Source organism: Emydura macquarii, unplaced genomic scaffold, assembly GCF_026122565.2.
Source record: "Emydura macquarii macquarii isolate MOO-44397 ecotype Brisbane River unplaced genomic scaffold, CSIRO-AGI_Emac_v2 contig_629, whole genome shotgun sequence".
Taxonomy (NCBI): domain Eukaryota; kingdom Metazoa; phylum Chordata; order Testudines; family Chelidae; genus Emydura; species Emydura macquarii.
This window is the reverse complement of record NW_027130766.1, coordinates 5,783,936-5,807,166: the sequence shown is the minus strand read 5'-3', so window position 1 is coordinate 5,807,166 and position 23,231 is coordinate 5,783,936. Positions and strand designations below refer to the sequence as shown.

Below are 23,231 nucleotides of genomic sequence, written 5' to 3'. Positions count from 1 at the left end.
GGGTGAGAGAGGCGGTGTCGGAGCAGTCATAATATTTTAATAGCCGTGCCGCTTGGAATGGAAACCGGGATTAGGAAAAGCTCAATTAACGTCAGTTCTGTATGGAGGGATTTTGGAGTCCAAGGGCTTGGGATCAATCTAACAGGCTCGTTTCAAAGCCCAGATCTCCCCCCTCCCTTCCCGTTTTTTAAATATAATTGGGCCCGATGCGAGAAGTTTGGCTCTGATGATATATTGTTCGTATTCCAGTGGTGCATGAAGACCTCGACTGAGATCAGGGCCCCCCTGTGCTGGGTCTCACTGGAACAGTGGAGTCCGGTGGCTGGGATGCAGGACTGGGACTCAATAGCCGTGGGTTCTGTTCCCACATCTGCTGCGGCCTGGGGGCAAACCTCTTCTCTCTTACAGCGTGGTGGTGGGACGTATGCTCCGTGTTCACTATCTCCCACATGATCTGTCTGCTCTGTTTAGATTGCTGGCAAGCCCGGTGTCCTTTGGACATGTACAGCGCCTGGCACAATGAGGCTCCCGTCTTGCTCGGGATCTCTCGGAGGTAGAATTAGTCATGTGTAGTGAGAGACAGTAACTGCCCCAGAGAGCTCACGGTCTAAAAAGGCAAAGGACGGGAGAGGTCAAAGAATGCCTGAGTTCACACAGCAGGTCAGAGCTGGGATTAGAACCCATGTCCCCTGACTCTCAAGGTCTGTCTTCCTCACCGAGGTAACTCCTCTTGGGTTCTGGCGTCCACGTTCACAAAGGCTGCGTGGCATTCCGGTGACCTTAGCATCCAGCCGCCACTGTTAGCGTATCGCTCGGGGGCATAGCCACGTGGCTGCGTGCGTACTGGCCAGGAGCGCTTGTGTCGACGCAGAGAGCGGTGCTCCGTGGATAGTCACCCCGGCATGCCACGCGCCACCGTCCGGGGCGGTGCCTGGTGGGACGTTTTCACAGTGCGTCGTGGGATCGAAATGAGTCGTGCTGGGATGACTGGGAGCAAAGAGTCAAGTTCCCATCGTCCAACGTTCTCCATCCTCTCATGGTCTCCATATCTGATAGCTTCGGGAGGCACGTCCCACGGCTCTTAGCGCTGCGGTACGGGTTCTTTCCTGGGACAGCTTTTCTGTCCTTTTCTGGGTGCACGAGGAGAGTGGTGGGAAGGCACTGGAGGACGAGCAGTACTTGGGTGGTGGCTATCTGAAGAGTGGCCCAGTCAGCAGCTGAGGAGTTATGGGCCCTCGAGCAGTAATCCGTCCGTCCCCCCGTGGACTGGCCAAACGCCTGGTAAAAGCCCCTTGCATTTGAGTGAAAGGTTTGTGTGTGTGGATGGGGCTTGAGTTATAACTTTGGTGTTCGCTTTGCAGTGAAAATCAGTTCTCTGCCTTTCCCCCGCGTTTTGTGGAGCTGGGTGGGAGAGTGGGTCTGCGAATTTGGGCTTTTTCTGAGGTTGGTTCGTCGTGTGGTTTTTGTGCTTGCTTGGTTTGTTCGTTTGCCCTCTGGGCCGGGTTTGACATGGCGATGATGTCATGCTCTTTGAGCCACCTCGGCTTGTTTTAATTGAGAGCATTTAAATAATCATTCCCTCGGCAAAGAGCGGGGCACCGTCTTGTGTGCAAAATAGCTGTCCTCTGGGGTGAGCCACAGAAAGGTCTTTGGGAAACAGCTGTTTGAAGGGGAGCCTATAAAGCCCCTCCCAAGACCGGGCTGGGTGCTGGCTGCTGGCTGCTGTACATGTGCATGGTATAAAGCAAGGTCTGCTCTGACAATCGAAGACAAAGGGTGGGAGGGAACTGAGATCACACTGCAAAGCTGGGACTAGAATCCACCTTTCCTGACTCCCAGCCCAGATAGTGCTCTGATAACGCGCTCTGTCAGGTTACATAGATATCTACGCAGAGTTATCATCTTCCCTTTTACAGAAGGGGAAACTGAGGCACAAGGGGGCTAAGTGACTTGCCCAGGGTCATGCAGGGAGGCTGTGGCAGAGCTGGGAATTGAACCCAGCTCTCCTGCATGCTCCTTCAGTGCCTTAACCCCTAATGTCACTTCTAGTTTTGCATGGAAGAGAGACATTCCAGGCTGCCCCCCGCTGACTGCTGCTGGCACGCCCTATACCTTTCCCGGGAGGGACCCGCGGGGTGGTGAGAGATCAGTCTTAACGGCCTGTCCTTTTCTTGCAGCTGCCAACAAGGGTGATGCGAGCTGTGTCGGAGGCATCTGTTCGCTATACGTCTCCTTCACTTAGTTCCATAAACAGCTGGGTGGGATGTCAGGCCCTACTGACCCTACATAAAAAAGGATGCCCAGCCCCCTCCGCAGGTTTTAATGCAGGTTTGCAGCACCTGGACAGGCAAGGAATGGGGCGGGGGGGGGTGTGTGTTTCTGCCAGGAATCGGGAAGCGCTGGCTCTGCTGTTGGTGATGAACCTGTCTTTCTATTGGGCGCCCTGTGTTCCTGCCTTTTATTTCTAGGGAGGAAGGTCAGCCATGTGGCTCAGGCACAAGAATAGGAGTCATCAGGACAGGGATCTATTTCTGGCTCAGCCACAGCCTTCCTCGGGGACCTTGAGAAAGTCACTTAACCCACCCACAATTTGGGCCACAAATCAGGGAGGTGTCTAAGCTGCTGTAACTGACCCTTTCTGGCCCACTCAGCGGGTAAATGACACTGACGCAGACTTCGGTCATCTCTCCCAACCCCTCCCCGCTTGCTGACGCCTCCCTCCCAGCATATCCCCCCGGCGCTTGGCTGTGAGAGCCTCGAGCGACGTGGGGCACGGCTTGGAGAAGGTGCCAAATTCAGCTCACGCGGCCTTCTGGCTGAATTCGCTGCCTTGATATTTATAAAATGGGGAGCATCGTGCTCTGACCTTATCTACACGCGTGTGGTGCTGCTTTAACTCTACTGGTGAAGCTAAAAGCATGTGATTCCCCCCACCCCGGAGTGGCTGTCGTTTTACTGGTATCGATGTACTCATTCTGGTATAGCTTATCGCTGGATGGGAAGGGGAATACGCTGTACCTGTATAAGGCGTCTTTTTATCAGCATAACTGCACCCACGCTAGAAATTGGTCTGGTATAGCCATAAAAAATTCTCCCCCCCTATTTGACACAGTTCTACCGGCACAAAATCTCTGTATAGCGCTTTGAGATCTACCGATTAGAAGGGCTATATAAGAGCTCGGTGGTGTTATTATCAGGGCTTCGTGGTGACGTGTAAAGTGCTTTAATCCTCTCGGCTGGAAGGGGCTAGATCCGGCCCAAAGATTCCTCATCATGTTCCCTCTGCATCCATCCCCTTTGCCACTGTGACTCATTGCCGTCGCTGTGTTATGTTCCCATCTTGCCGGGTGCTGGGAGGGGGAGTTGTTTAAATACCTCTGCTCCCTCTTCTAGATTCACCCCCCCCCCCTTTTTTAGCCATTCCATTGTCACAATTATCACAGTGCCAAGATCTTTTCATTCCACCATTCCCTGGGTTTGTTATTTATCCGCCTCCTGCGCTCGGAAAGCTGTAGCTGTGAGATGGGTACCCCCTCACTGCCCGTTTCCTGGTCTGCTTTTAAAAAGTCTCCAGCAACCCCAGGCGACTCTCCCCCAGGACTGATGCTGTGGTTAAGCCGCTCGTCCAAGGTCAGCAGGCAAGCTTGTTGGCAAAGGCCCAAATAAAATCCCCAGCTCCTGGCTGTCAGGCTGATGCTTTGTTCCTGTGGCTGGGCCGGCACTTGGGAGATTTGGGTTCTGCCGCAGACTCCCTGGGTGACCGCAGGCAAGTCTCTCTGCACCTCAATCCCCCACCTGTAAAATGGGGATCCTGCTTCCTTTGTCTGCTTGCAGGGGTTGTAAGCGCTCAGGGGCCAGGCCCATCTTGCTGTGTGTTCCTACGTTGCTCGGCGGCTGCCAGGAGACGAGGGTCCCTGGGTGCTACCACTAGTCCCCGCTTCCTCTCTTCACCCTGGCCCCTGTCCTTCCTTTGCAGTCAGGATTTGCGGCGCCCTGGCGGTTCCCGCTGAAGGCCCGTTCCGAGCCGTGCTATGGACTCCATCTTTGAGGATGACATCAGCATCCTCACGCAGGAGGCCCTCTGCCAGGATGAGGAGTGGCTGGACAGCCCCAACACGGACCTCTCCAGCGAGATGTGCTCGGCTTCTCACTTCGCCCTCATCACGGCCTACGACGACATCAAAAACCGCCTGACCGGCCTGGAGAGGGAGAACTCCACCCTGAAGAGGAGGCTGAAGATGTACGAGCTTAAGGTGAGGGGCGAGAGGGTGAGCGTCCCGCCCCACCCCAGTCAGATCCAAGGTGGGCCTGGAATGGAACCACTGGGACGCGGGCCAGGAGCCCCGGGATAATTGCAACAGCAAGACGCAGGGCGTGCGGCTCGGGGGGGTGCCCGTTTGCAGCTTCGTGCGCACCCCTGGGGTTGCAGCCGTGAGGGAAGGGAGAGGGGGTGTTGTTTCTGGGCACACACCCGTGCGTCAGACCTTTCCATGGGTTGTATGCACTGTGCACCGCTGGGCGTGCCGGTTCCCGTCCCTCTAGCGCGCCTCGGTGGCTCTCGGCACTGTACTGAGCAGAGGGGCGCTCCCGGGCCCCACCCTGAGACAGCCGTGTCCGTCCGGCTCTCGGTGTCCCTCTGAACTGAGCCGAGAGGAGCGCTGTTCTCTCGGGCCAGCCTGCAGCTCGCTCCAGTTGGAGGAGTGAGTTCGGGCACTCCGTGCTGCTACCAGCGGGGTCCCGTGTCTGCTTTCGCCCTGTGGTTGCAGTACCCGGTGATCAGCGAGTTCGGGGAGGAGCGCATCTTCTCGGTCTACGACACCAAGGAGTGTTCCCTGCTGAAGAGCGAGAAGGCCGGTCTCCAACAGCAGCTGAACCAGTTCCAGCATGAGGTGGGTGGCCCGGGGGGGGGCCGTGGCACCTCGCAGCTGGCTTGCCCGGGCCCGTTGGTTCCTAGCTGAAAAGATCAGGGTAGCGGAGAGGTCTGGGAGAGGGAACTAGCCAGGCCCTGCGCTGCAGAGGGGTATGTGAGTTTGTGGATTTAAGGAGGCCCTGTCGAGGGCTATTCTCAGATGCCGGGGTGGCATCCTGGCCAAATTCCAGCTCAGGAATATCCTGCCAACCAAAAACCTCCCTCCCAAGCCATTTAAGCCAGGCATGCTATTTTTCTCCTCTTCCTGTCCGAAACGTTGCCGTCTGTTGTTAATCAGCCGCTGTGTTGCACCCCAGAAGTGGCTGCATTCCAGCGGCAGTCTCTGCATATATAACTCTTGTAAAGCATTGTGGGTCACAGGTGCCGGAGAAACGTAAGCCATTCGTTATCTGCTATCGTCGTACATGTGTCCACTTCTCTCGGGCTGGAGCGGTATCTGTGTCTCTCCCACTGCTGAAGCACCAGAGGACCCCACGGAAGATAGGCTCAGATCTCTTCCTGTAGCACCCTCGTGTGTGTAACCGTTGCTACCAGGAATCCCCCGCACGCCTTTCACAGGCCCTGAGGGGCCCACCTGATGCTTGGCTCGGTGGAGCATTTCTGTTCCCTGTGAACAGCTCCCCTCTTCTTCTTTCCAGCTGCAGAAGAGCAAAGAGAGGGAAGAACAGCTGGACGAAATGATCCAGGCCTACGAGAAGCTGTGCGTGGAGAAGGCTGACCTGGAGTCAGAGCTGGGGGAGATGGTATGTTCCAGCGAGTGCTTGGGCATTGGGCTGTGTGCCTTCTGTCAGACACACACACACACACCCCCTCGCGCATGCTGCGAGCTCACGTCTGGGTCTTAACACGTCTGGGGCAGTTTCCAACCCTGCAAAAGGATGACAGAGGAATTCAGATGTAATAATCCTTCGTGGGGAGGCAGGTAGTTAGACAAAGGAAGGTAGTCGGTGGTTAAGGGGCTGGCCTGGGACTCAGGAGATCCAGGTTTGATTCCCATAGACATCCTGTGTGACCTGGGGCAAGACCCTTAGTCTCTCTGGGCCTCAGTTTCCCCTCTGCACCATGGAGTAAGAGCACTGTTGTGAGGATAAATGCATGACAGACTCAGGTGCTATGGTAACGGAAAGCTGCATAGGTACCAAACGGTCTGTTTGTTTTGTCTTCGGAGTCTCTCTCTCACGGGGTTAGAGTGGGGGACTGAAAGTCGGGACTCCTGGGTTCCATTCCCGGCTCTCGGAGGGAATCAGACCCAGTTCCTCAAAGTATTTAGGCTCCTCGCCTCCCTAGGCCTGTTTGCAGGGAACCAACGTCAGGACTCGGGGATTCTATTCCCAGTTCTGCTGCTGACTCACCGGGGCTGGGAAGTCACTGCATCTCTCTGTGCGTCTGTCAAACCGGGCTGACGAGGCTGACCCGCCGCCACGCTGTGCCTCGTGGAGCTTCCTTCCTTTGAGCCGTCTGAGACGGGTGCTTGGGGAATGCAGAGTGCTCCGAGACACAATTAGTATAATGGGGACTGAATTCTCACGTCCGGCCGTATAACTCGATTACTTACCTTGGTTATTGCCTGCAGTGCGGCTTTGCACGTGATTTTCACTGATGTGTCTTCGCTCCTCTTTGCTTCCAGCCGTGCCCCGGCCTTCCGCTGCTCTCAGCGCCGCACGAAGGCTGCAAAACCGCTCCCGCGGCTGGTCACTTGGGCCCGGATTCACGGGGGTAGTTAGGCTCTTTCCCTCCGTTGACGGAAACTTGCCTCGCCTGGCACTGGCTTTCCATGGGAGGGTGGCCTCACGGCTACGGTGCTGCGCTGCCAGCCGCAGGGTCTGGGCTCAGTTCTGGGCCCTGCTGGACTCCCTGTGTGAACTTGAGCAAGTCACTCTGTGCCTCAGTTTCCCCATTTGTACAGTAGGATAGGAAATCTTACCTTCCCCTTGTCTATGTAGACTGTAAACTCTTGAAGGCAGGGACTGCCTTTCACTCTGCCTACGTATAGCACCTGTAAGAGGGTGGCCTCCTCTTTCAAAAGCCAGGGGTCCTGGGGCCAGCCAGCCCTGTTTGACTATCAGACCCAGCTGGGAAGGGGTCAGAGAGCTCAGCTGATAGGAAGTGGGGTCCTGCCGCAGGCCTCGGGGAGGGGGATGGGGACTTGGGAGAGACAGACGGGGAAAGGCCTCTGGAACCCGGCAGCCGACTTTGGTCAGTGCCCGGAACGATGGGCCCTGATCTGGGGTATTGTTCTGGGCGATTCTCTACTCTAAATCCTATTCCTACAGCCAGGATTTACTAGCCGGCTGGCTCGTGGAAGGGGCAGTTTAATCTGACGTGCTCGTGGGGCAACGAGTTCTCAAGTTCGCTTTGCCGGGAGCGTTCGCACCGACCACCTGTTCCTAAGAGTTTCACCCGCCCAGCCGAGGCGAGCCGGTCCAACGTGCCCCCATCCAAGCAGGGCACGGAGGCGGGCACCGTGTGACTGTTGGGACCAGCCACAGCGAAGCAGTCAGCCGCTTCCCACTTAGAAACTGGACAACGACCGTTGCAGAATCGTAGACCTGGAGGGCTGAAAAGAGCCTCCCGGGCTGCGGCTGGACCAAGTAAACCATCCCTGCCGGGTGTTTGCCCAACGTGTTCGTCCACGTCTTTCCTAAAGCGTGGCGCCCCGCACCAGACGCAGCGCTCCAGCGGAGGTCCCTCCCCTGTGCCGAGTGGAGCGCGACGCTTCCCTCCCGTGTCTTGGGGCTTCTCCACACTTGAAACGCTGCAGTGGCTCTTCAGTGAAGAGCTGACCTACCCCGGCGGGAGGGCTTCACCTGTCGACGTCGGTACCACAACTTCCTGAGAGGCGGTGGCTGGGTCGAGGGGAGAATTCTCCCATCAATCTAGCACTGCTCACGTCAGGGATCAGGCTGGTTTAACTGTGTCACTGAGGGGTATGGATGTTTCACACCCCGGAGTGCGGCGTAGTTATGCCGACTGAACTTCCTAGCACAGATCCAAGCCTTACATACGACATGCTTCTTAATACACCCCAGAATGCTGTTAGCCTTTTCGACAACTGCACCAGACTGCTGACTCACAGGCGTTTGTGATTCACTGTAACCCTCCAAGATCCTTTTCAGCAGTGTGAACACCTCGCCAGTTATTTGATCAAAAGGGATTTGATTTCACACACACACTCCCCCGCCCCCTGTGGTCCTAAGTACTTTGCACTTGTCTCTATTGAATTTCATCTTGTTCGTTTCAGACCCATTCTTCATCTTGTCAAGGTCTCAGCCTGTTCTCCCAAGTGCTTTTAACCCTGTTGTTGTTGTTACGCAGGTTGCGGGAAAAGCCTCTTGCATTCATTAGTTTAACCACCGCCCTTCATTTTGGTTACATGTGAGAAACAAAAGCTGTCTTCACGAAAGAGGCTCGCTCAAGGCCTCAGGAATTCAAAAGATCAGGCAAAGAGGTTCCAGCTGATCATTGGTTTTGGGGGGAGGGCGTGTCTGTGCGGGTGGGACAGACACGGTGCAAGAGAGAGACGTAGGGACTGGTCTACACTTGGAATGAAGGTCGACAGAACCACAGCGTTCAGGTGTGATGATTGAGTGGTGGCTTTTGACACGGGTGTCTGCCCGTTGCTGGGAGGTTGTTAGGGTGGGATTTTCCAAAGTGTCTAAGGGAGTTAGGCACCCAACTCCGATTGTTATGTGAAAATCTGCCCCTCAACAATGGGTGTGTTTCAGCTAATGAATCTCGTGGGTGTTTGTGTAAGCACCTGGTGAGTGTGCGTTACAGGTACCGATCTGCAGGGGGATATGAATCTGTTACACATGCCAGATGCAGAGCTTTTGGTCAAGCTGTAACAGCACCTGGCTTAAGTTCAGGACGTCTCCAGTTCAGTCCCTGGTGTGTCAGCCAAAGGGGCAGCCATCAGATTCGCTCTCGGGCTCTAGTGTGTGTGTTCAGATTGTACAGCCCCATGCACCACGTGGGGCCGGGCCTCGTGCAGAAAGGGCCCACAAGCCCACGTGGTGTGCAAAGGGTTGTGCGTGCACCGTGCAGAGCTCCCTGAGAAAGCCATGGGTGGAGCGAAGGGGATATACTTGCAGCACAGATCTCTTCCCTTCACCTTCTCTTTCTGCACCCCTTTTTTTTTAATCCCCTTCCTCCCCAGAGAGCTTTGGTGGAGACGCATCTGAATCGGATCCGGAGCCTGGAGCAGCAGCTGAGACAGAGAGATGGCAACTCATTCCAGAACCTCAACACCCAGCTGCAGAACCAGGAGGTCCAATACCTGTCGCTCCGCGGCAGCCCCGGCCTGACACATGGTGAGTCTTTTGTTTCTGTCATGAGGAGAGGTTTGGCCTTCCCCACCGTGGACCCTGTGCTGTACCGGCCATTGTATAGGGTCTTGTAATACATGAGGTCTTATGCCCTCACCGGCCCTGATTCCCAGCTCCTTAAGGCCACTTTTCTGCTCATTACGTTCTGGGGCAGTCGTGGGCCTGCCTGGTCTTTGGTGTTTTAGAGCAGCCTCAGGGTTGCTCTAATTTACTCTCTGTGTTGCACGGCTCCTTACGGGCCCTGGGAAGCAGAGAATAGCCGGCGTGCACTGCCCTCTCCCTCCCCATCCCAGCCCCAAGAATGGAGTCACGCTTTTTGATGTGCTTTAGCCCGATGAATATTATTTCATAATGTTGTAGCTTTTCAGACTGGAAGGCCCCGCTCTGACCGTCTAATCTGACCTCCCGCATAACGCGGGCTGTGGAATTATCCCCTGCGGTTCCCAATCCGGCCTGTCAACATACGGAGCATTGCCGGCTGCCCATGCTCTCCTTGTATTTACGTCACCCTGCCGAAAGGGACGGCTCTTGGCCGGTCGTCTTCGTGGCACGGTGCTGGGTTTGCTGGGCCGCTCCACGGGACCCGGGATGAAAACACGCAGGGTCACGTGTGCTGAGGCACGATGGTTTGGGGCCAGCAGAGGGCACTGCAGCCCCTCAGTTTGTAGCTTCTGTCTGCTTCTGTTTCTAAAGCCAGCCACAAGCCCAGGTAATGGCATGTTTCAGGCTCCCTCCTCCCCCTTGCCACCCGGAAACACTCAGTCTGTTTTGACGGCTTTGGCACGGGCCGGGTGTTCGGAACATGATCCCAGCTGGGTGGCGCCTTCCGACGTGTGGCCCGATGGCACCGATCCCTGCCCCGTCCTGTCCGAAGCGCTGGCTGAGCACAGACGTAGGCGCCACGCGTTTAATGCCAGGTCAGCGGGAGAGACGCCCCCGGGGGCTTTGCTCGGGGAGGATCCCAGCCCGGTGACCAGAGGGAGCCGACGCTCACAAGCACCGGGGCGCCCTGCTCCCTGAACGAGGACTCCTGGGCCGCAGCGCCTGCTCCAGAACCGACGTGCTGCCCTGGCGTCCCCCGTCTGTCGGGGGGCTCGTGAAATAACAGCCACTGGGCCTTCCAGGAGCACCTGGGTCTCCAAGCAGGAGGGTAGCTCCGCTTACGCTGGCCAAGGAGGAACCAGAGTCGCCGGTGGGGAAGCAGAGCGGCGCGGAGAGGAGGGGACGTGAACAGTCCCGGACCCCGTCCCGCTGCGAGCTGCTGTCCGAGCGGACCACAAAGCAAACCCACTGGCTGTTTGATCCCTGGCTGCTCCTCCCCGTGGTGCTTCTGCTGACGAGGCGCCTCTGCGGGAGGGGAGAAGGACGGCTCTCCCCATGCTGCGTGTGACATGCCTGCTGTTAAAGGTGCCTGAGACTCGAATGATCTCCCTGCCGTAGAAAATGGGTTTCTTCTTGAACTCCCTTTGTGCCAGCCTCCTGGCTGCCCCCTTTGGCGCAGACGCTGGCAGGATGAGCTGCGGCGTAATAAAGATGCTCTAATCACGGCAGCCACTTACTAAGCAGAGCGAGGCGCTGGGACGAGCGTGAAACCTGCCGTTAGGTATAATTAAAGGACGGGATAATTGAAAAACAAAGAGGAAGTTGCCGCCTTGGGTGTCTGGGCCGGCAACATGCAGGCCGGCTCTGCGGCTCAGACGTTGACGTGGGTGGAGCTGTATCAATTGACCCCCCCGCTGGGGATCTGGCCCAATGGAGTAACACTGGTTCAGCCCAGCGGGGGAGCAGGCCCTGGGTCTGCCACGCCAGAGCTCTCGGAGGCTCGAGGCCGGTTCTCACTGCCCTTACTGGGGGCGCGACTGTGTTGCCTGGGACCCTGTTTGACCCTGCCGGGGGTCGGCTCAGTGGCTGTGGTCACGTCTCCTTCCAGCGGCCAGCCCCAGCTAGGAGAAGGGCCTGGCTGACAAAGTTACTCTGCCAGCGTTGGAGGCAATGGATGGTGCCCTGGAGGTGAAGGGCCCTGGTTTGATCCCCACTGGCGCGCCTGTATGTACGTGGTCTCCGGTGCTTTGAGATCTCGGGGGGGTGGGGGGTTCTTGCTTTGATTTGTTACGGAGGCAGGGCCCAGCTCTTCGCCTCTTTCCGGGGGGCTGATCCTTGGGTTCTGAACTCCCGCCGGGAGAGGGAAGCTGGCGGTCCTTGTCGGGATGGAGTTAGCTAGAGAGCGCGGGTCCGGGCTGATTGGGGTGGCTCTGCCTCCCCCAGCGCCCCCTCTTCACCGGCATTGTCGGCCCCCCCCTTCTCCCCCCACCATCTAGTGCTGGATCGCTCGATGAGCTGGCAGAGCTCCCGCAGCCTGGAGCAGCCCGGCGAGCTGGAGCTGCACAGACTGGAGGCAGAGCTGGAGGAGGCCCGGCTGGAAGCGCAGAGCTCGCAGCGGCGGGAGGAGCAGCTGAAGGCCGAGTGCGAGAAGCTGCAGGCGGAGCTGAAGCAGCTGCAGGAGACCCGGGCGCAGGTGAGGGAGCGGTCGTGTGGGGGGGGGCCCGATCCTGCCCCCAGACTCCTCGCGGGATCAGGCCTTGTGAAAAATCAGAGGCCGAGCCTTGTCGCCATTTGGAACCAGGGCTTCTGTTTGCTGGCAGCCCCCGGCGGGATGGAGACAAAACCTGGGCCCCCCCCCCCCCCCGGCCGTCTGGATTGAGGCTCTGAGCCGCCAGCCTGTCCCAGAGCTCATTTAACCCGGAGCTCGGGCAGGGCCGAGTCCTGCTCTCCGTCCCACTGCTGTCAGGCCGGAGCATCGCCTTGGAACCTGGTACCTTGAGATCTCGGTGGGGAGAGTCATGACGGGGAGGGAGCTGAGTCTGCCCCTGGTCTCTTCCCCTGGCGGAGGGGGCAGCTGACTGTCGACTGGACCTGAAATCTCCAAGCACCACCGGGACTCCTGGCTCCCAATGGCTCTGGCAGAGGGGGCCCACTTGGCTGAGGGTGTCGGGAGCTCTCTGCTTCGTGCCCCCAGGGTCCCAGCTCCGGTGCAGGGATGTGGGGCCGGTCGGACTCTGACAGGGTTTATTCTGCTGGCCTGAACTTGGGGGGGATGATAGCGGGGTGTTGGGGGGGATGACCCATTGGCTGAGTCCTTTAGTTGCAAGGCCAGACACCAGTTCTCTGAAGCTAGAGGCTCTTGGTCCAAGCCCGGTTATTGACCCAGCTCAGGGGGTCCTGGTGCCTCTGCCCCTCCTGGGGATGGGATTGCAGGTGGCTCATCACAGAGGCGCGTGGCTGTCCCAAGATGGCATCACCGGGGGGAAAGGGGTGGCTGGGTTAACCGATGGGGATACTGGTGTAACTGGGAAATCGGTCAGGAGCAGGAGGAGAGCAGCCCTGGGGCATGTGCGAGCAGGGTTAGGGTGCCCTGCTGATTGTAACTGCTGCGTCCTAGGACCTGGCGACCAGTCAATCCGAGCGGGACATGGCCTGGGTGAAGAAAGTCGGCGATGACCAGTAAGTGCCCGTCAGCCTGGATGGACGTGTTTCTGCACAAATCGGGGGAGGAGGGAGAATCCTGTCTGTCCCTTCTCCCCCCTGTCCCCCGCCCCCCGGATGCGTAATGTACGCGGCCAGACCTGCAGGATCATTCAGTTGCCTCTAACGTGGCCCCAGCAGCCTTGGTCTGAAATGGCCCTTAGTGGGAGAGAAGCGATGAGCGGGGCGGTGAAAGGCCCCTTCCCCCAGCTGCTGGCCTGCTCTGAGTTTCTGGATCAGTAACGCCCACGGGCCCCAGCTGCCAGCCCTCCCTCTGATTGGAGTCGTGACCGGGGAGGAGGCTGGATCAGGCCCTGGGATTGGGCTCTCTGTTTGTTTCCATCGGACCCTGCTCTGAACCGTCCCTGGCTTCAGTTCAGTAACAGGCCCTGACTTTCCAGTGTTTCTGCATTTTGCGGGGGGGGGGGGGGGGGGGTGCCTGATTTTCCCAAGGGGCGGGGCACCCGCCACGCTGATTGACGCCGAGAGGCGCGCAGGGGCTCGGCGCTGTGAAAGCGGGGCCCCTTTTCGGTGCCTCCGGTTGGGCTCCCGGGCATGCGAGCACGAAGGTTGGCGGAGCAAACCCCGTGAGAAGAGCCCCGCGGGCTCTGCCTCTGGATGCCTTCCCGCCGGGAGGCCGAGCCCCTCTCACGCACGGTCTCTCCCCGCGTGCCGTCTCCCGGCGTGCCGCCCCGGCGCCTGATCTCACGTATCGCCCGCCTGACACGTCTCGTCAACCTGTCGGGGAGAGAGGGGAGCGTCTCCCGGGAAAGCTGAGGCGCGTGAGCCCTTGGCCATGTTTAGCCCTCCCTTCCCTGCCTCGTGCCCCGGGGTGGGGGCCGGGCACAGAAGAGGGGCTCGGACACAGGCCCACGGCCCTCCGCGCTCACAGCTGGCTGCCGCTAGGGGTCTGGGACCCTTGCTGCAAAGTTCTGGGAGGCCGTGGGTCGCTCCCTGGGGCACGGCACCCCCTAGGATGATGTGCAGCCCTGTGCGGTCCCCAGCCTGGCCCTAAGGGGTTAGACGTCGTAATTCCCGGTGGGGGAGGTAGATGCTCTTCTATCCAGTGCACAGAGGGGTAAATTGAGGCACAGAGCAGATCCCATTGGCTGTAGCTAGGTCACTTGAGCAGGGGCAGGACCCAGCAGGTCTCTGCTCTTACCACTAGCCCCCAATGTGGATAATGGGTCTAGAGGGGTAGGGCAGACCCCGGAGACCTGGAGGTTGTTTATGCCACTAGCCTAGTGGGTAACTTTAGGTAAGTCACGTCCCCTCTCTGTGCTTCTCTTTCCCTTCCCCACCCTGTGCTGGCTTTGCCTTTCAGATCGTAGGCTGCTTGGGGCAGGGATTGTCATTCTGTATTTGTACAGCACCTAGCGCAACGGGGATCCTGATCTCGGTGGAGGGTGTCACTCGTAATGAGTGTCCTAGCGAGTTTTGGATGCCTGCTCTCTCTTGCTCTCGAGGCGTTGGGGAGACTTAAGCCTGCGTGGTGACTGACACTCGCAAAGATAATCTCCTGTTCAGCAACAGAAAGGTGGGATCGTTACACTGAAACCCGCCAACACCCCTGTGTGTTTATTGAACGGGGTGGCCCCAATCCAGACACCCCCATCTTGAGAGCGCCTGCGACTCCCGGTTGCACAGCAGCTGCTGGAGAGATGAAAAGAAATGTTTCAAAGCCGTTTGGCCCCGCGTCCTTTTTCCGAAGCCCTGAAAGCAAACGGACCGTATGAACTCTAGTGAGCTGGGAGTGCTGTGTGGAGCAGGGGAGGGGTCGGAGAAAGGATGATATTTTTAAAAGCATTTCCCCTTATCGCAGATGTCAGAATTACTCTTTTTCCTCCTTTTGCCAGATTGGGGGGGAGGGGGGTGACGGGGACGGGACGGGACTTCTGTTAATGACGCCGTCTGCTTCCGTGGAAAAAATACCTGCTGCGGCCGGGGAAATGGAAATCTGCTGCTGACGTGTTCCTTGCCTCTGTCCTGCTGTTGAACCAAAGGCAGGTTTTGTGACGCTCGCTGGGAGGTTGAGGGCAGGACGAACGGGAGCTGCGTGCTTATGGGAGCTTTTGGGTTTCTGTCTCCCGGCTGCCTATTACCCTGCCCCTTGTGCTGGTGTCTATACCAGCGCTGGTGAGGGTATTAGTCCTCCCCGTCTGGGCCTGATCTGCAGAGGATCTGAGCTCGCTGGCTCTTTCGAGCTGTAGCAGTTCCTGCCTTTCGCTCTGGAGTTTCCCGACTCAGTCCCCGCTGTGTCAGCCAAGGCGGCGGCTGTCCTGCCAGGAGATGACACAAGCAGATCAGTGTGTGTGCTGGTTGTGACATAGACTGACAATGTCCTGCAGTCTCCTGCACACCCTTTATTGAATTAGGTTAATGCTTTTGGGGTCCATTGTCTTAAAAACTGTGTGTCTGTCATTGTGGAATTGTCCGTCTTTCCACGGGCAGGGCAAATAGGGGAACGGCAGGGGTGATTAGGCAAATTTACTCAGGCTGTAATGTCTGGAAAGGTGCATATACTACTGCCAGCTGGATTCTCCAGAGAAACACAGACAGAGCAAGGTGAACTGGTAACCTCCCTTGGCTGGGGGGTTGTTCTGCCACAATCCCTGTTGGGGTGGGGTGAATTCTGCTGAGCTTAGCAGCACGTGTGTAGGTTCTTGCGTTGGTTTGAATGTTTTCTCTCTGATGCTTTTCACCTTCCGAGAAAAGCCGGCTTGCGTGGGAAGTGCCATGGGGTGAGCTGTGACTCTTGGCGATGACTCTGTTACCGGTCTGGGAGGGGAAAGCAAGCAGGTATCCTTAGACAAACCTGGCTGTGCTGGGAAATACACAGTGAAGGCGGGGAACCGGGCCGCCTGGGAATACCCCAGTCAGAAGGGAGAGCGGTGCGGGTCTCCGTCCGAGAGAGGCGACCGCTGTGGAGCCGGACGCTGACAGCAGGTGCCCTTGAGGGGCTGTACAGGTGCAATTGCCCTGAAACGTGACACTGGGCTGCTCCCCTGATCCCCCCCTAAGTAGGGGCTGGCTAGAGGTCGATTGGAGCAGCGCCCACCCCCTCACCTTCTCTGTCCCAAGTGCAAGAATCAGGCCCCAAAGTGGAGAATTGGGCCCGTGGTTTCTGCCGGAGGGCGCAGCGGAGACGGGCCCAGCAGCGAAGGAAGCGTGTAACGCTTGCTCCGTCAGGACATCATCTAAATCCTGCCATCGAGTCTGTGTCGCCCAGGGGCTGGGGGCCACAGGCTGTAACAGGGCCTGGGAAAACACAGCAGCTGCGAGGTCGCTTCGAAAAGGGTGGGATCGCTGTGACGGCTGGAAGCTGTTTGGAGGCCTCGGTGAAGTGAGTTTGGGGGGGTCTCAGTCGAGTCCAGCGCACACAGAGGAGCCACGGCTGGCCCCCTTGTTAGTGATCTCAGCAGAGAGGCTGTCGATGGGAAGGGAAGTCAGTCTGATCTCAGTTCAGGAGTGGTCTCTCCAGGCCGGGACAGCGTGCCGGACGCTCGCCCTAGCGCCGACCTGCAGATTTCAGATCTCGGCAGCTCGAGCGAGAGGCTCACGCTGCCCAGAGAAAGTCCCAGGGCTGGAGCCCGACCCCCGTCACGCTGGCGCTGCTCCACGCGCGTCGATGGAGCTCTAGCCCCGTTGGCGCTGGCCTCGAATCGGGGCCCTGCCTGTCCCTGCCGAGACGGGAATTGGCCTCTGTAAACCGTGCGAGACGCAGCCATCCTCCCTGGAAGGCTGCCTCAGTAATTAAACTGGCGCGGAGTCAGCCCCCTGGAAAACAGCCCCCGCCTGCCTGCCTGCCTGCTCCGGCGTCGGGGATTCTGCCGCCCCCCCCCACCCCCCGTGCAGCCCTGATTATCAGCTTGGTAAACATTTGGTGTGTTTCCAAGCCGGCTCCTCCGCTCATGAAGCTTATTACTGGATTCCCTCTTTGATTATCGCTGCTCCGCTGGGAACCTCTCCCCAGGGGATCCCATGGCTCATTTCCTGCGCACGAGGGCTGTGCCAGCACGGCTGTTGCAGCTAATCAGACAGACTCCGAGGCAGGTTTTGAAGGGGGGGGGAGGGAGACGCACCTTCCTCTCCGTGCACAGGTGTGTGTGGGGGTCCCTCTCCTCTGCTGTCATACTGAGGAACCCCTCCTGGGGGGCTAGTTGCCACTTGGTGTTACTGATGCCTGTGGAACAAGTGAGCGGGGAGAAGAGAGTAATAGAAAACAGCAGGTGGGGTGACTGGGTGGGTGCTAGCCGCTGGGATTCCTGCTCCCATGTCCCCTCCTGTCTGAGATGGATCCAGCCAGTTTGGTGCTTTTCAAGCCCTAAGGAACGAGGCGTCTCCGCGCCAGTCCGAGTCGGGGCATGGGTTAGGCCGAGGAGTTGCGCCCTCTGGGTTCTGTTCCCATCTTTTCCTGTGCCACCCTGGTGCAAGTGACTTCCCTGCTCTGTGCCTCAGTTTCCCTGCTCTGCACCTCAGTAAAATTGGGGGGGGGGTAGTCACCTTTTAGGGCGGGGCGTCCTGAGATGGACTCTATTAACACTTGCCAGGTGCTTCGAGAGCCCCGCATGGGATGTATTGTAAGAGTCCAAATGACCATTTTTTCCTTAGCCCGCCTTTTACTGACCAAGTGGTGAGTTCCTGGCGGAGCGGGGATTGTAGCTGCAGAATCCTGACTCAGGCTCCGTCTATTTTTGATCTGGGAGGCGTGATTCCTAGCTGGTGTTCATTTTCCCATGCTAACTTGAACAGAGAAATAGCAGGGTAGCCAGGGTAGCCCAGGCAATGGTTTGGGCTAGTTCCCTGAGTACATACTCAGGGGGTCTGGGCAAGTATGTACTCGGCTGGCTAGCCCAAGCCACTGCCCGGGCTGCCATGCCATTGTTAGTGAGCTAGCTCTGTCTGATCCAGCGCGGGTACATGGACGCGAGCTGGGAATCACACCTCTCAGCTCCAATGTAGAGACGTAGCCATAGTCCTGTGGTCTAATGAGTTGACACTTCCCCCCACGGGCCTGTGTGAACCTCTTGATTTTTTTTTTCCTGGGCCGCAGAGTAGGCATCATTAACGCATCGTATGCAGCACACACGCATGCCCTCCCCACCCCCCACCCCCTTCTCTCAGAACTGACGCACAATCCCATTAAATCCCCGGTGAAGATACACATAATCTAAATCTGTCGCATCAGAATCTAAACTCTGAGAACGCCAGTGATAACCCCCCCGAGGAAGGAAGGAAAGATCTTTGCACCTTTGAATGTGTCATCCAGCTAATGAAATTCAGCTCTCCTGGGTCCTCAGTTTAGAAGACACAATGGTGTGGAAAGTTGCCAGCTGAGAGAACTGTATTCTAGACCCTCCCATCTTCCATGGCTCGGTGTGTTCGGACTGTCCCATCATGTGTCTGATTGCTGCTGGGTCTGCTTTACTGTCAGACAATAACCATTGCTTTATCTCACCCTTCTGCTTAATAACTTCCTCATTAAAGTCTTGTCTGCGTCTTGCCGCCTGTTCCTCTGGTGCAGGGAGTTTTTTGTTGGTTTGTTCGTTTCATTGCAAGTGGCATTGGCCGGGCAGGGCTGTGAAGACGGTTGCTTTACTTTTTTTTTTTTTCCCCTTTGCATCGCACCTAGCTCAGAGAGGTGTGATGTGAGCCTTTGATCTCTGAGAGGCCGGCTGCACTTGCCTGATCTCATTCTAAGTGATTGTTTCAGGGTGGGGAGTGAGAATAAAACGTTTGAAAACAAACACAACAGGCATTCGATGGCGGTTTGCGCTGAGAGCAGCGAAAGCCCTGAGCAGGGAAGTGCCTCTGCATCTAGACGCAGGGAGAGGAGAATAAAGATTTTGAATGAACTGTAAGTACATGCTCCCCATTGATCGACTCCTCTGCAGAGACAGATGATGCTCAGCCGCCGATCTGGCAGGGCTGGGATCTGGCCGTGTGTGCCTCTCGTGGCGAAATGAATTCTCCTCCCCTTCCTCCTAAGAGGAAGAGTGTTTGAGTTTACGGGGGGCCCCCTGCATACAGCAGGCCCTGTGTTGTCTCTCATTGCAGAGACCCAGCTGCAGTGTTGGCAAAAGCTTGCCTGCTGTGAACTCTTCACGGACCTGCATGTCTTCAGCATTGCTGGGCACTCACTGCGGCCCTAAGCGTGGCACGACTGTGTGTCCGAGATCTGCTGAGCGTGAATCCGTGTGCGTGAGAGGGGCTGTGCTTTAGTGGCTAGAGGCAACGCCTGTAGGTTCTGCTCCCTGCTCTGCTGCATGGCCTTTCTTTGCGGTATCACCTAAAGATCCCAACCCAGGATGCCTGGGTTCTGTTTCTGACTCGTTCGGGGTGAAACTCCCCCCTGGGCACCAGGTATAGTTGCCATCAAAACCTTGAAAGGTTTAAAATTGGGCGAGCCACTTAATCTCTGCGCAGGTGTCAAAGGAGTAGATTCCACTGAAGCTAGGAGAGTTACTCCAGATAGATTCTGGAGCCCCTTGTGTGTAAACGCTGGTTTCCTAAATTGCATTCAGGGGCGAGTTTTGCGTTAGTCAGGACTTGCAAGGTGTGACCTCTCCAGAGAGTGGAACCTGGATTTGCTCTGGCTAGTCCAGTGGTTGTATTCGTCCTGGTTTCTCACTGGCTGTTTTGTTTTTATTTTGCCCATTTATGGTGCCGAAAATAAAGCTGGGTCTTGCTGTCTACTGCACAATGGTTTGAAATGCCACAAGAAGATAGGATCTTGCTTTATTTTGGTTCTGGGGCACTGAGGTACCTTTGTGGAAAAATATAATCACAAAATAAAACAAACAAAAAAACCACATGTAACTGAAATACAGATATGGAACGCCCTCTGCCCCAGTTGTCAGCCCGGCTTTTATTCATGCTAATCAGAAGATGCCTCCCCAATATATGATATTGCAACATGTCTATGAGCGCTTGGAAATCTACAACAGAATAAGATCTGGATCCTCCTGCTTCAGAACCAACATTGGCTGTCAAACTGGGGGTCACGACCCCTCAAGGTGTCGTGACATGATTATGTGGGGGTCGCGAGCTATGAGCTCCGAGTCCCACCATGCATGGGGTTGTAAGGTCTGAGCCCCGCCACCCACAGAGCCGTGAGCCCTGACCCCAGCCAGCTGCGGGGCTGTGAGAAAAGGTCCATTCAGTTTAAGCAATAGGGTTAAAATGTAGCATTTAAGATAGCATTAAATATAAAAATGTGGTTTTTAATTTCTAAGAGGGGTTGCACTCAGAGGCTTGCTGTGTGAAAGCGGTCACCGATACAGAACGTTTGAGAACCACTGATGCACTTAAAGCTAGGTAGGAAACAGTTGTCCCATCCTGCAAAAAATGTTGAGAGTAAAATAAATTTCTCGTTCCACGTGGGGGGAAGCAAGACTCTCATTTTTTGAAAAACAAGAGACTGAGCGACCCTCTCAGCCCAGCCCGGTGGTTAGGCCACTCACATGGCATGTGCAAGACCTAGATCCAAGCTCTGCTCCGAGCCAGGCAGGATGGGGAATGGAACCTGTCCCTCCTACAGCGCAGGGGAGCCTCCACGCCATTTGCTCTCATGACGTATCTTGTTTTGACAAGTCCATCTGGGACCTGAAACACCTTCCCGACAAAGCTCGTCGAAACCGACCCTTTCCTCCAAAAAGTTTCGGTTTCAACGAATCCGCCTTTTCTGACCCAAAAACAAACCAAACCAAACAAAAAAAAGTTGGGTTGAAGAATTCCAAACCAGGGCTGGCTGCGGTACAAGGCCTATGGCAGGCAGTTCTGCAGTTCTGCTGGTATCCAGCAGAGGGCAGCGGTGACTCAGCAGTTCATTGTTAGAGTTTTGAGAATAGGTCGCTAATTGCAAAATCAATGAAATGAGGGCAGCACAGAATTCTGGGGATGAAACACATGAGCTGTTAGTCCTGATCTTACTCCCACTGATCTTAAGTGGCAGAATCTCCAGATCTTTGGCCGTTATAAATTGGTGTAGCGCTATTGAAGTCAGCATTACTGAGTATCTGGTCCGGGGTCTTGAAGAAAACCCTATGGTAAAGGGGAGAAAAAGGCCATTGAAGCTAACCAGGCCTCTAGTTTATGAAGTTCTTGGGTGTAATTCCACGGTGCTTTCCCTCCTGCTTGCCCTGGCTTCAAAAATAACCTTGGATAATTAAAATGGAATCAACAGAAGCCCTCCGGAGTTTTTTAAAGAAATAATGTGCTGAGAAAAATGGCCATAGTTAAACAAATAAACATGCAAAGAGCAGTTAAGGTCAGTTCTGTGTAACACCGCAAGATGCTCACTGATTTCCCCAATGGCCGAATCTCTGCTCCGACAGGCTGCTGGGAAAGCATTGTGGTGTTACGCTGCCCTAGCGCAGGGAAGAACTGTGGCTCTAGGGAAGATGGAGAAGAGATGATTTGGGATAGTCCACAGAACCAGGATTAGGGTTAAGAGATTGATTCTTAAGGAGGGCCAGAATATCAGGAAACCCTCGTGAGATCTGCTCGGATGCAGGATTGTCTCCCAAGGGGAGCAGGGCGTGGAACGCCATCACTGGAGACAATTGAAACGAGACTAAGCAAAGCCGGGGAATAGACAGTAGGGGATAATCCCAGTCTGGATCTAGGAGCCCAGGAGAATAGATCATAGGAGACAAACCTGGACTGGCCAGGGAGATGGAATGTGACCTAATAGTTTTCTGGGCCTGCTTCTTCTTCTCACTTACCTGTTGCTACTCTGGAGGAACTCCATTGAACTCACTCACTGCTGATCCAGCTCAGTGCAAGGAAAATTTCCCCTTCCTCTCTTAATTTCACTGGGCCCAGCCCCTGACGTCCTCCCTCAGAGGTTGTTTTGCATAGCTAAGGACTGCAGGATTTGACTTTTGGGACCCCTGGAAGGCCTGATTCAGAGACTACCATGGGACCTGATTCTGGTCTCCTGCCACGTTTACATCAATTGACTCTGGCACAAGTGAGATCCGAATCCAAGCCTGATTTTCAGAGATGCTGTGTATCCATCACGCCAGGTTGAAGTCCGTGGGAGCTGCGGGGTGGTCATCGCCTCTGAAAATCAAGCCCGGAAGCCTCTGCCTGGAGAAGGATGGTCCTACAGGAATGATTGTGGCTGGCTGTGGCGAGAGGTGTCCTTGGGGATTCTTGCCAGTGGGGCAGGTGAACATGCCTTCTGAGTGGGTCGATAAGACTTCCTGCCCCTGCTCCTCTCTCGGTTTGAGATGACATGAGTTTGATACAGAAACTGACTCAGACGAGGAGTTTGACAGGGTAAAAATCTCAGGGCTGACCCTGTTTTCCAAGAAAAGCTATGTTTTCTAAAAAACCGTGAGCTGATTCTGATGCCCCACCACTGGTGCAAAGCAGAAGTCCCACTGAAGACCGTGGAGTGTAATGTGAGGTCACTGGTCACGGGTGGAAGCCTTTAGCCAAGAACTCCTTTCACGCTCTCTGCATTGGCCATTTCACTCTGTGTTGTAGGATTTCTCGCTGCTTATTAAGTAAGCCCCTAAATGCCAGGAAGAATGTTGATTTACTAGAATTTCTTCAGAGGCCATTTTCAGTGCTGCCAACCAGTTCCAGAGTTGTGAGTCAGGCCCCAGAAAATCACGAGATTGGCTTTAAAACCATGATTTTTTAAAATTTTTTTAAAAAATAAATTTGGGTTCGTTTGAGTTTCTTGGCCTTCTGGTTTCTGAGCCTTTTTCACCATGCTCAGGTCACATTTTCTGGCTTTTATCTGCAGCCACGAAAGGCTAGAAACATTATTTTTTGCTTTGAATGAAATCTGAGCTTCTCCCATATTCATGAGACTCCAGGAACTAGGGCTTTAAGAACCCCCCCAAATATCACGAGACTCAGGATAAAATTGCATGAGTTGGCAATGCTGCTTTAGATAATTGCAGCAGTTCAAATTCTTTGCCATGCTGGATTTTACACTGTAATTCCCACTGAAGCCAACTAAGAGTTCTGCCTAAAGATAAATATGTGCTTTGGATTCCCACCATGGTCAGTGGGAGGCTCTTGCACCTCTGAAGATATAGGCCCTTCCTTTTCTTCCCTCTGATGAAGGATCAGATCCTGGACTTTGCTTGAAGGATTTAGAGTCAAATTACGATCTTGGTTCCGTCAGGATCAAGCCAAAGTCATTCCACACACCAGTGTAAATGGAGTGACTCCATATTGATGCTGGTTTAACTGAGTGCAAATTTCTGCCCAGGCGCAGCTGCGTGCTTTCTCATGAGGTTGAGAAAAAGAATCCCTTCCGTGTGTTTGAGGCTATGGGTTTCTTTCTTCGAGGTCACCCATCCATCATCCTCTAAGCTTTGCAATTGCTCAGATCATCCTTCTTGCGGTTTCCACATTCATGTTGATTTCCCACTGCTGGATCTGCCTCTGGAGGGCTTTTGCCCCACATGGGTCTCACAGGGGCCTTGTGT

The 23,231-nt window shown here is 55.7% G+C and overlaps 1 protein-coding gene across 2 annotated transcripts in view; it reads left to right on the top strand.

Annotated features, from left to right (window-relative positions):
• TBKBP1 (TBK1 binding protein 1) overlaps positions 1-23,231 on the top strand; it is a 52,067-nt gene that overhangs the window by 5,629 nt on the left and 23,207 nt on the right. The window contains exons 2-7 of one of the 2 annotated variants that reach the window (XM_067540909.1): positions 3,977-4,253; positions 4,767-4,889; positions 5,575-5,673; positions 9,087-9,240; positions 11,574-11,770; positions 12,695-12,756. In XM_067540909.1, the coding sequence (XP_067397010.1) occupies positions 4,032-4,253; positions 4,767-4,889; positions 5,575-5,673; positions 9,087-9,240; positions 11,574-11,770; positions 12,695-12,756 (857 nt within the window). In that variant the 5' untranslated portion in view covers positions 3,977-4,031. Of the gene's footprint in view, positions 1-3,976; positions 4,254-4,766; positions 4,890-5,568; positions 5,674-9,086; positions 9,241-11,573; positions 11,771-12,694; positions 12,757-23,231 lie in introns of both variants that reach the window. The other variant, XM_067540908.1, reaches the window with a different exon arrangement.